Raw genomic sequence first — 12,500 nt, 5'->3', positions numbered from 1 at the left:
GTAATATAGGTAGAAGAGGAGGAGAGGAAGAAGAAGAAGAAGAAGAAGAAGAAGAAGAAGAAGAAGAAGAAGAAGGGGGAAGAGTCGTGACGTTAACCCACAAATTTGAAGGGAGAGAAAAGTGAGCATGAAGGTGAAAGCTTAGGAACCTTACTTGTACACCTTCCCTCTCTCACCTGTACCTCAGAGCACACCTGAGGGAGAGAGGGAGAGAGGGAGGGAGGGAGGGAGGAAGTAGAGGGGAAGGTAATGGTTTGGTATGGAGTAAGAGAGGGAAGGAAGGAAGGAAGAAATGGAGGGAGTAAAGGAGGAAGATGGGTAGAAAAAAGGAGGGAAGAGAAGAAGTAAGAAAGATAGGAAGAGGAGTTTGAGTCAGAGAGAGAGAGAGAGAGAGAGAGAGAGAGAGAGAGAGAGAGAGAGAGAGAGAGAGAGAGAGAGAGATACAAGATAACTTTACTGAGCAATTAACATGAACATACTTTGGTTGAGAGAGAGAGAGAGAGAGAGAGAGAGAGAGAGAGAGAGAGAGAGAGAGAGAGAGAGAGAGAGAGAGAGAGAGAGAGAGAGAGAGAAAGTATTACCCTCCCCTCCCTTCCCCTCCTGCTGCCCTCTTCCTCTCTCTCCCTCTCTCTCCTCCTCCTCCTCGTGCTAGAGCGGTGTAAACAATATTAAGTGTGTGGGAAGCTGCCCAGGGGACGCACAACATACCACATCATCACGTCTCTTATAACTTCCCTCGTGATGCCAGAAGGTTGCTGGGTCCGCGGGGTGTGGCTGGGAAAGACGCTGAAAAACCCTGAATTGTGGTTGTACGTATAGGAGGAAGGAATGAATGATCAGGGCGTTTACTGTTTCTCTCTCTCTCTCTCTCCCTCTCTCTCTCACTAAGACTATTTTCAAAGGCCACATAGATTATTAGCCGGGTTCTCAAGAGTGTTTTCCCGTTATTAATGTGGATTTTTTGTAATATATCAGTAGAAATGTAAGAATAGCATTAAAAGCCAGTGTCACTTCAATTAGAGCCTTTTGAATGTATTAGGGGTGCGGTGCGGAGGTGTTTCAGAGTATTGACGAGAAAAAGCGCTGGAGGAACCTTGGGGTGATTGCTGTAGGACATTTAAGAAGAGGAAAGCGAATGATGAAGGCGTTCGAGCGGTATTAGAAAAAGGTGCTGGAGAAACCCTTAAGTGCTTGTGGTAATACGATTGGTGAAAAATGTGATCTGGTTTAAAAAAAATGGCATAAAAAAAGTAAGATTGGTGAACTATTTTGACACACACACACACACACACACACACACACACACACACACACACACACACACACACACACACACACACACACACACACACACACACACACACACACACACACACACACACACAGTTTCTCGTTTTCTTCAGTCAGGCTTATACCAGGTTATACACTTTTCTCAGTGGTACATTTAGAGCAAAGCGAGTGATAAGGGCGCTGGAGTGAGTGATGCTGGGAAAGGTGCTGGAAGATTTTGAAGTGCTTAATTAATTGTCTTATTGAGAGAGAGAGAGAGAGAGAGAGAGAGAGAGAGAGAGAGAGAGAGAGAGAGAGAGAGAGAGAGGAAGGCTTACTGATTTGAAACGTGCATTTCTGATAAACTCTGGAACTCCTTGCCTGCTTCTGTATTTCTCCTCCTACCCTTTCCCTTTGCCAGTTCCCCTCTAACGTAAAACAAGAGTCATAAGGCGCCGTGCAAAGGAATAGGACCGAAGCAGAAGGTACTAGAAAAGGGCATTGAAAGAGGTTTGGAAAGGAAAAAAAAATAACAAATAAATAGAATAGGAATGAAGAGGTGATATATGAACAGTAGTAGAGAAATTTTGCTTCAAGATTTTGTTTAGAGAAATTTTTTGAAAGAGATGAATTTGTGAGTGTTTTAACAGGTGTGTGTTGTGTGCTGCAAGTGTGTGGTGCTGTGTCATGCTGTGTGTGGAGTGTGTGGTGGTGACTGTCTGGTGATGGTGACTAGTAGTAGTAACAGTAGTGGTGTTGTGATGATAATAGTAATAATAGCGGAGGCAATGGTGGTGGTGTTGTGGTGTTAGTGGTGGTGGCAGGTGCAATGAAGGGAACTGAGTGTCAGAAAGAGAGAGAGAGAGAGAGAGAGAGAGAGAGAGAGAGAGAGAGAGAGAGAGAGAGAGGGAGGGCCAGGAATAGTATGAAGGTGGCTGGCGGTGGCACGCTGCATCGCTACCTCCTGCCAGGCTCCTGATTGACGCCCCCTCCCCCTCCCCCTCCCCCTTGCTGGAGGAGGAGGTGGTAGTGGTGGTAGCGGAGTTAAAGAGGAGGCTCAGGAGGAAGTGTTAGTGGAGGTAGAAGTTGTGGCAGGAGGAGGGGGAAGAGGAGACAAGAAAAAGAAGAAGAAGAAGAAGAAGAAGATTGTGAGAAAAGTTATTTATTCATTCTGTTTATGCGCCTGAAGAAGTAGTAGTAGTAGTAGTAGTAGTAGTAGTAGTAGTAGTAGTAGCAGGAGGAGGAGGAGGAGGAGGAGGAGGAGGAGGAGGAGGAGGAGGAGGAGGAGGAGGAGAAAGAAGATAAGAAGGAAATGGTTACTCACACTGTCTGTTCTTATCTCTCTCTCTCTCTCTCTCTCTCTCTCTCTCTCTCTCTCTCTCTCTCTCTCTCTCTCTCTCTCTCTCTCTCTCTCTCTCTCTCTCTCTCTCTCTCTCTCTCTCTCTCTCTCTCTCTCTCTCTCTCTCTCTCTCTCTCTCTCTCTCTCTCTCTCTCTCTCTCTCTTCCCCTCCCCCTCCCCAACACACCTCAAACTCGATACAGTCACATGTCACAACACACACACACACACACACACACACACACACACACACACACACACACACACACACACACACACACACACACACACACACACACACACACACACAAAGTTGCCCCACATTTATTTAATTAAGCAAGAACCCGGGTTAGACTTGGCACAGACAGCTACTTGGGGTGGTGGTGGTGGTGGTGTTGGTGGTGGTGGTGGTGGTGCTAGTGGTGATGATGGAGGTGAAGGAGGTGAATGGTGACTGTAAGGATGGTGATGGGTAAGGTGCCTTCTTCATCATCATATTGGTCATCGTTTTCTTCATCATTTTTATCATTGTTTTTTTTTCTATCGCTGTCTCCTTCTTTCCATATCATCATCATCATCATCATTATCATCTTTATCATCATTATCATCTTTTTTGTTTTTCTTTCTTTCCTTTTCTTTTCCTTCTTTCTATCTACCTTTCCTCTTTCCTTTTGTTTTGATTTTTCTTTTCTTTTTCTGTTCCTGTATTAAAATATTTATTCATTTCTTATTTTTTTCCCTACATCTCTTCATCTTTCCTCTTCTTTTCTTTCCATTTCTCTTTTCATTCTCTTTTTTCTCCCTTTTTCATTAATTAACTCTCTCTCTCTCTCTCTCTCTCTCTCTCTCTCTCTCTCTCTCTCTCTCTCTCTCTCTCTCTCTCTCTCTCTCTCTCTCTCTCTAACTGTTCATTACACTTAAATAGGTCTCAAGTTTCTCCCGGGGCGGTGGGTGGAGTGGGCTGGGAGAGGGGAGAGAGGGAGAGGGACAGGGAGAAGGGAGATAGAGGGAGAGAAGGTATTAGAGACGTCGAGAGGTGAGAGGGGAGGAGTGGGAAGGAAAGGTATGGGTGAGAGGAGGGGAGAGAAGGGGAGATTAAAGAAGGGGATGGATAGAGAGAGGGAGAGGGAGAGGGAACCATCCATTAAACTAGTTGAAGGCTCTCTATTCCACCTCCTTGCATTCCACACACACACACACACACACACACACACACACACACACACACACACACACACACACACACACACACACACACACACACACACACACACACACACACACACGGGTTTGAGATGCTGTTGGATACATGGCTGTCTGTGTGAGAGAGAGAGAGAGAGAGAGAGAGAGAGAGAGAGAGAGAGAGAGAGAGAGAGAGAGAGAGAGAGAGAGAGAGAGAGATGCACGGTAGTAATGATGATAATATTAGTTAGAAGGAGGAGGAGGAGGAAGAAGAACAAGAATAACAAGAAGAACAAGAACAAAAACAGGAAGAAAGATGGAAGAGAAGAAGTGTAAAGACGAAGAAGAAAAGAAGACAAGAGGAAAAAGAAACGAGGAGGAGAAGGAGGAGGAGGAGGAGGAGGAGGAGGAGAAGAAGGAAGAGAGGAGGAATAGGTGATGGAGTAGAGGATGGCACGGCGGGGAGAGGATGATGGAGTGGAGACATGCAAGGAGAGAGAGAGAGAGAGAGAGAGAGAGAGAGAGAGAGAGAGAGAGAGAGAGAGAGAGAGAGAGAGAGAGAGAGAGAGAGAGAGGAGGTTGGTTATGATCTTACGCCTCAGGTTATGCAGTATAGAACTCCACCCACTCTCTCTCTCTCTCTCTCTCTCTCTCTCTCTCTCTCTCTCTCTCTCTCTCTCTCTCTCTCTCTCTCTCTCTCTCTCTCTCATTCTGTACCTCATGTATGTCAGTTTCTTCATACCTTTACTAAATTAGACTGACTGACAATGAATGAGAGATTGAATGAACGAATCAGTCAGTCAGCCAATCAGTCAGTTAGTCAGTCGGACGGTCAATAAATAACTGACTGACAACCTGACAAACTTAACAAACCAACCAAATCACTCATGGTATCAAATCAACCCATTAACCCATTAACCTAACTTAACCTAACTTAAGCCAACCTAACCTAGCCTAACCTAACCTAACTTAAGCCAGTCTAACTTAACCTATGCCAACCTAACCAAATCTGAGCCAACCTAAGCTAACCTAAGCTAACCTAACCTAACCTAACCTAACCTAATCTAACTTAGCCTAACCTATCTTATCCTAACCTAACCTAAGCTAACCTAACCTAACCTAAGCTAAGCTAACCTAACCTAACCAAACCTAACCTAAGCCAACCTAACCTAACTTAACCTAACCTAACCTAACTAGTATACAATTCACACGTGTCAGTTTTTCTCCCCTCATTTCTAACCAGTCACTTTTCTCCTGCAGGCGCGGTCGGAGGAGCAGGTAGCGGCGGCGCGGGCGTGGCTGGAGGCTGAGCGGGTGTGGCTGGTGCACCGCGGCGGCTTCTGTGCGGCGCGGCAGCTGCGGGAGACAGATGCTGGGGTGGCTCTTCCCGAGGGGCGCGTCAGGTTGAAGCTGGAACACAATGGCGACGTGATAGAAGTAGACGAGGATGATGTAGAGAAGGTGTGTGGTGGTGGTGGTGGTGGTGGTGGAGGGGTGTTGTGTTTGTGTGGGTGGAGGAGTGATTGAGATATGGTGTGAGGTGGAGGTGAAAGTGTATGTGGAGATGGAAGTGAATGATTGGTTGGGAAGTGGAGGTGTGTGTGTGTGTGTGTGTGTGTGTGTGTGTGGAGGAGGTGGTGGTGGAAGGGAGTTGAGTGTGTGGAGGGGGATAGGAGAGATGGGATGATGTGGAGAAGGAGGAAGAGGAGGAGGAGGATGGGAGACTAGGAAAGGAAGATGAAGAGAGAAAAGTGGTATGGAGATGAACAAGGTAGAGGAGGAGAAGAGGAGAGGGAGGAAGAAGTAAAAGAAGCAGTAATATTCGTACAGTTTCTTCTCCTCCTCCTCCTCCTCCTCTATCTTGCCTCCTGGAAATATAGTACTTGTAGTAATAATAGCACATTTTCTCTTCCTCCTCCTCCTTCTCCTCCTTCTCTAAAAGGGTAGAGAGGAGGAGGTATTGAGAGGAGTGGAGAGAAGTAGGGAGGCGAAAGGAGAGGAGAGGAAGAGATAAACAGTGTGCTTGGCCAAGGAAGGAGAGAAGGAGGAAGAGGAAGAGGATCGGAGTAGAGATTAGAAGAGAGACAAGAAGAAGAGAGGAATGAGGGGAGAGAGTATAGATAGAAGTCGAAGGAGAGTAGTAGTAGTAGTAGTAGTAGTAGTAGTAAGGTGAAGGATTAGGATAAAGAGAGATTGTTACTGAAAAAATGAAAACAATCTGATATTTTTAGTAAACATTTTTTCCCTTTCTCGGTTTCTCTTCATCACTCGTAATTAAGTTTCCCGTTTCAGTCAAGTTTCCTCTCTCGGTTCCAATTTTAAAGTTTCCGTGGCCGAGTTTCCAGTTTTAGGTTATACTTATGTACCAAGATAATATTTACAGGAACGGTATTTTTGTTCACTTTCTCCAAGGTATTTCTGTTCCCTTCCTCCCCTTCCTCTCTAGACCTGAACTTAACATTTCTATTCCTTCCTTATCCCTCTTCTATTCTAGTCCTTTCGTGTTTATTTATTTATTTTTTCCTGCTTGTTTCTTTGCCTCTTTTCCTTTCAGTTTTTTTTTTCCTTTGGTTTTCGTTTCATCTCCATTTTATCTACCTTTCTTCCATCTTCCATCCATCACTACATTTTTATCTCTCAATTCATTCTTCAGACTCCTACAGTTTCTCTCCTTATTCCCAGACGGTTCTTTCTTTAACTTAACCTCATATTCCTAATCCCAGTTCAGTCTGCAAACTGTTGAATTCCTCGCAGTTCTTTCTTCAGACTCTTACAGTTCTTCTCTTTATTCCCTGACGTTTAATTCTAAAGACACTTAGCATTCATATTTTTTTTATCCTTCCTAGTTTGTTCCCTCGCATTTTTAACCTTTTCACTGATAATTTGCGTATACTTCCTTTACCATTAACTCCTTCCCTTGTTCAAAACCAACTTGTAGGTATTATACTGGCTAGAAATTGTGAAATGTAGTCTTTATTTCTTTTTCTTGTAGATGCTGTTAAAGGTTACATTCATTGTTTTCAGTATTGTGGGTTGTTGCATATAGAAAGGGTTTTAATCTCTTCCTGTTCTTTCTTCAAACTTACGCTGCTTCTTGTCCGATCAGTGAAGTTAAGCAACGTTGGGTCTGGTTAGTACTTGGATGGGCTTTCATTCCCCGCGTGTTCTTTTGTCCCAGGCTAAATTTTAATCGCTTCCAGTTCTTTCTTTAAACTCTTACAGCCTTTTGTACGATCAGTGAGGTTAAGCAACGCTGGGTCTGGTTAGTACTTGGATGGGCTTTCATTTCCCCGCGTGTTCTTTCGTCCCAGGCTAAGTTTTAATCGCTTCCAGTTCTTTCTTTAAGCTCTTACAGCCTTTTGTACGATCAGTGAGGTTAAGCAACGTTGGGTCTGGTTGGTACTTGGATGGGCTCTCATTCCCCGCGTGTTCTCTTCTTCCAGGCCAATCCACCGCCATACGATCGCTGCGAGGACTTGGCACAGCTGCGGTACCTCAACGAGTCTTCAGTTCTGCACACTCTACGACAGCGGTATGGATCCAACCTCATCCACACGTATGCTGGGGCTGCCATGGTCGTCATTAACCCCACCAGCCCCCTCGCCATCTACTCTGAGAAGGTAAGGTGTAAGGATGAAGGAGACTGGGATAATAGGAAAGAAATCAAAGTATACGAGGGTTGGTAAGAATGATTGGGATTATGTATGGTGGTTTGAAGGGAAGTTAAAGAAGGAAGGAAAAGGAGAAGGGACAGGAGGGAAGGAAATGAAAGGAAGGAAAAGAAAGAAGGGAAGGTAGAAGGGTGTGGTTGTGTAAGGAAGATTTAAGAGTGAAGGAGGGAGGAAAAATAGGAGGACGAGGAAAGGAATAAAGTTTTGTTTTGGTGTTAGGAAGAAAGACAAGTGTGTTGGTGTAAAGAAAATAAGAATAAGAGAGAAGGAAGGTTTAAGAATGAGAGAGATAGAAAATGGGAGAAAGAGTACGAGGAAAGATAGGAGTAAAGGTTGTTTGGTGAAAAAAAAAGGAAGAAAAGTGTGTAGCGGTGTAGAAAATATGGAAAGGAAATAGGGAAGAAAATTAAATAGAAAATATGAAAGGGAAAGACGTAATGATCTAAAATTACGTAAAAAAGATAAGAAAGGAAGGAAGGAAGAAACGTGAGGTGGTGTAGTGAAGAATGAAAGAAGGAAGGAAATAGAAGATAGTAGAAAGAAAGTAGGAACGAACAAGATAATACCGGTCAAAAAAAAAAAAAAACAGACGGAGAGTGAAGGAAAAGAAATTTGTGTGCCATGGATGAGAGAGAGAGAGAGAGAGAGAGAGAGAGAGAGAGAGAGAGAGAGAGAGAGAGAGAGAGAGAGAGAGAGAGAGAGGGGGGGAGTGGTGTGGTGCTGACGCGGTGCTGAGGCGACGGTGCTGAGTTTGTTTTTATCACTCATGTTACCACGTAGTTTATATTACCTGGTCCTGCTCACCTGGCTGCTCTCTCACCTGGTTGGTTGGTTCCTGCACCCGTCCCCACCACCACCACCACCACCACCACCAGTATATTTTTTGTTCCCTCTTATTCTCTCTAAGTATCTTTTCTTTATATTACCGTATTTTTTTTTAATTCTTTCTTCATTTCCTCCCTTCCTTCTATGTCAAATTATAGTTTCTTACCTTTTCCTTGCTACTACTACTACTACTACTACTACTACTACTACTACTACTACTACTACTACTACTACTACTACTACTACTACTGCACCTGTACCTCGCGTGTGTATCTCTTTCTCGTGTGTGTGTGTGTGTGTGTGTTTGTCGCCTTGTTGATTAATAATGGTAAATAGTTTGAGTTTGTGTCTGGTTCCTCCTCCTCCTCCTCCTCCTCCTCCTCCTCCTCCTCCTCCTCCTCCTCCTCCTCCTCCTCCTCCTCCTCCTCCCTTCTGTCCTTGGGTACGTTGGCACACACACACACACACACACACACACACACACACACACACACACACACACACACACACACACACACACACACACACACACACACACACACACACACATTTTCTTCTCTTCACATGCTGACTCATTTATTTTACTCTTAGCTATCTTTTATTTATTTATTTGTTCACAGAGAGAGAGAGAGAGAGAGAGAGAGAGAGAGAGAGAGAGAGAGAGAGAGAGAGAGAATTAACATGCTTCTTTAGCTTGGAAATTCGTCTTTTTCTCTCGTGTTGGAGGAAGACGTGAGAAAGATGCTTCTTCTTCTTCTTCTCTCTCTCTCTCTCTCTCTCTCTCTCTCTCTCTCTCTCTCTCTCTCTCTCTCTCTCTCTCTCTCTCTCTCTCTCTCTCTCTCTCTTCCCACACAAAGTCACAGTCACCAAACAGAAATTCGTGAGAGAGTGAATGGGATAGTACTTCTTCCTCCTTCTCTTCCTCCTCCTCCTCCTCCTGTTTCCCATCCTTCTTCATCATATACATTCATTACTTCCTACTTCTTGTCTTCCTTTGCTCTTTCCCTTCATCATCTTTCCTCCTGCTCCTCTTCCTTCTGCATGCCATCACACCATTTTTCCCTTTTTTCCTTCACCATCTTTATTACCCCTCCTTCCTTCCTTCCTTTTTTTTTTTTTCATCCCTCATTCTTCACTACCACTAGAGCAAGGATTGGGCGGTTTTGGGCTAGACCGGGACGAGTATTGGTTGAGTTTGGGCTGGAGGGAGGGATGCTGGCTAGCTGGCTGGCTGACTTGCTGCTGGCGTGGTGGGTGGCTAGGCTAGGGGTATTCTGAAACTCTTCTGCGCAACTACTTTCAAAAGGTTGTAGGTGAAGTGACACGGGTTTTTAAGGGTATTTTTACGGTTCTAGTGACAGGTTAACAGCATTTTCACATTATTAACAGGAAAAACAATCCTGGGAACTCTGCAAATCATCTCTGTGGCTTCTGAAAATAGTCGAGGCGAGAGAGCAGAGTGTTTCACAATACGGGGCAGGTTATGGAGTCCCTCTCGGCTCGTGCCAAGACTCGAGGCAAGGGACGCTTACTAAATACCAGAAACCGCCCCCTAGAAATAGTTTAGAGGTAAATAAGTGCGGGAAAGAGATGGAGATGTGGGTGAGCGATGTGGGAGCGTGGAGGTGCATGAGACGGGTAAGGAATGAGGGAAAGATGTAATAAGTTATGTGTTTGCTAACTTTGCTTCTACTGGTGGTGGCGTTGGTATGTTGTGGTAAGGCTAAGGTATATCTAGAGGTATATTTAGTGGTTCCAGGTGTTGTTTACAGGCATTTAGCTCGTAATTCATATAATTTATAGGCAGTTGGAGAATAGATGACAGCAAGGAATCCGCAGGTCACAAGATAAACGATACTGACTTAGCAATTCACAAGGAGGAGTTAGAGGGAAGGTAAGGCATCTGCTTAGCAATTCATAGGCAAGAGTTATTTAGCAAGGAATCCACACGCTACATCCACAAGAGATTAAAGTGGAGTTTTACGAGATTAATCCAGTAATTTCCAAACATTTAGAGAGGTGGAAGTTTAGAGGCATTTAGCAAGGAAGACACGCCATCCACAAGAGATTAAAGTGGAGTTTTACGAGATTAATCCAATAATTTCCAAACATTTAGAGGCATTTAGCTTGGTAGTAATTCACACGCAGTATTTGAAGTGGAGTTGAGATATTTAGCGAGGAATCCACGTGTTGCATCATACAGTTCGAGTAGAGATTTCAGACTTCTACCTTGCAATTCACAGCCAAGAATTAGAAAATAGTTAAAGACTTTCCTCACCAATTAATAGGCTGTAGGTGGAGTTGACATCTAGATAGGAATCCGCGAGTCACGTCAGCAGTTAAGTGGAGATTCTTGATGGATCCGGCAGTCCATAGGCAAGTTAAAGAAGAGATAGAACATTTACCAAAGAATTCATAAGCTTCTTTCAACATTTCAAAGTGGATTGTCGATACGTTTAACTGGAAATAGAGAAGTAGATTAATTTTTATCTTTGCTTTACGGGCTACTAAACTATTTGAAGTGACAGTAGTATTAGAGTCTCCAAAATTATGTTGAAGTTACTAGGAAAAAGTGTTATCATCATTATTACCACCACTACCACCATCACCACCCATCTCCGCAACAGTCACAACAAACCAGCCCCACCAGTCTGGATATTTGCAATTAATTCACCCATACATTTTACATCAGGTGGTTCCTCTGGTTGGGGCAGCGTGTGGCTCCTTAACCCATCCTCTCTCATCACATCTTCACAAGTTGCCTCTATTCTGTTTTCTTTAGAGTAGTTTCATCGTTGCCTATTCTTGTTCTTGATCTTGGTATAGTTAGTTGCATCGTTGTTCTTGTTTCTCTTAAATATCAAGGTTAATTAAGAACAAAGGAAAATTAATGGGAAAAGAGGTGTATTGAAATATCTAAGAACAAAGGAAAATAAAGGAGAGAAATGGCATACTGAAATATATAAGAACGTAGGAAAATAAAGAGAAAAGAATTCATACTCAAATATCTAAGGACAAAGGGAAATAAAGGAGAAAAGGCATACTCAGATATCTAAGGACAAAGGAAAATAAAGGACAAAAAGGCATACCCAAAATCTTCTAACCTTCTCTATAAACTGCATTTTTCTTTTTTTCTTTTTTTTTTAATGTGACTTTACTCCTTTAGTTTTCATAGGCTTGAGTTTGTTTTTATTTTATTTATTTATTTTCTAATTGGATTATTTTAGCTCATGTGATGCTGTGTAATGTTGTTGTGATGCCAAAAATCTCAAGTGTGGCGTTGTTGTGGCGCCCAAGTCAAAATTTATCTTATTTTTGTAACTGTCTCTTTATTATCCCTTCAGTCTTCATATACTTGAGTTATTTATTTATTTTTTATTGCATTTTTAACTTGTCTCATGTGGTGCTGTGCCAAAGTCTTAGTCTTCTCATTCACCTCTTCTTTACAGGGACTGCCACTTGTAGGCCTGACATCTTGCAGCTCCCCCTATTTTCTTCTATATATATATATATATATATATATATATATATATATATATATATATATATATATATATATATATATATATATATATATATATATATATATATATATATATATATATATATATATATATATATATATATATATATATTTATTTATTTATTTATTTATTTATTTATTTTATTTTATTTATTTTTTTCTTATGTTCTTATTTTTCACACCTCATACAGATGTTACTGCTGTGTCAAAGTCAAAATGTCAAAGTTCATCTATTCCTCACACACAGGTCACACAGACAGCCACAAGTAGGCCTGATGGCTTCTTGCACCTCATATTTTCATATCCCTGTGTTCTTATTTTCCTATTTTCCTCACTTCCTCACAGGTCATACAGATGTTCAAAGGATGTAAGCTGGAGGACATGCCCCCACACATATACTCGGCAGCCCAGGCATCCTACCGCGACCTTCTGGCGACGAGGAGGGACCAGAGCATTGTCTTCCTGGGTCGCTCAGGGGCCGGGAAGACCACCAACTTCAGACACGTTTTGCACTACCTGGCGCTGGCTGCCGGGACCACTAACAAGATCCTAACAGGTGAGCAAAGTAGTAGTAGTAGTAGTAGTAGTAAAGGTGTAGTGCAGTTTAAGAGAAGAGACTTGGGGTGTGTTTGGTTAGTGAAAATGTTTACAGATAATATTCCTCTGAGATTTGAAGATTTTAGTTAAGAGA

General features: G+C 42.8%; 1 protein-coding gene across 3 annotated transcripts in view; it reads left to right on the top strand.

Annotated features, from left to right (window-relative positions):
- LOC135113680 (unconventional myosin-XVIIIa-like) overlaps positions 1-12,500 on the top strand; it is a 189,535-nt gene that overhangs the window by 62,009 nt on the left and 115,026 nt on the right. For all 3 annotated transcript variants that reach the window (XM_064029146.1, XM_064029147.1, XM_064029145.1), the window contains exons 2-4: positions 5,051-5,251; positions 7,234-7,410; positions 12,155-12,365. In XM_064029146.1, the coding sequence (XP_063885216.1) occupies positions 5,051-5,251; positions 7,234-7,410; positions 12,155-12,365 (589 nt within the window). The remainder of the gene's footprint in view (positions 1-5,050; positions 5,252-7,233; positions 7,411-12,154; positions 12,366-12,500) is intronic.

Source organism: Scylla paramamosain, chromosome 26, assembly GCF_035594125.1.
Source record: "Scylla paramamosain isolate STU-SP2022 chromosome 26, ASM3559412v1, whole genome shotgun sequence".
In the NCBI taxonomy this organism is placed as follows: Eukaryota; Metazoa; Arthropoda; class Malacostraca; order Decapoda; family Portunidae; genus Scylla; species Scylla paramamosain.
The sequence above is the reverse complement of the archived record's forward strand: the minus strand, read 5'-3'. Positions and strand labels throughout refer to the sequence as shown.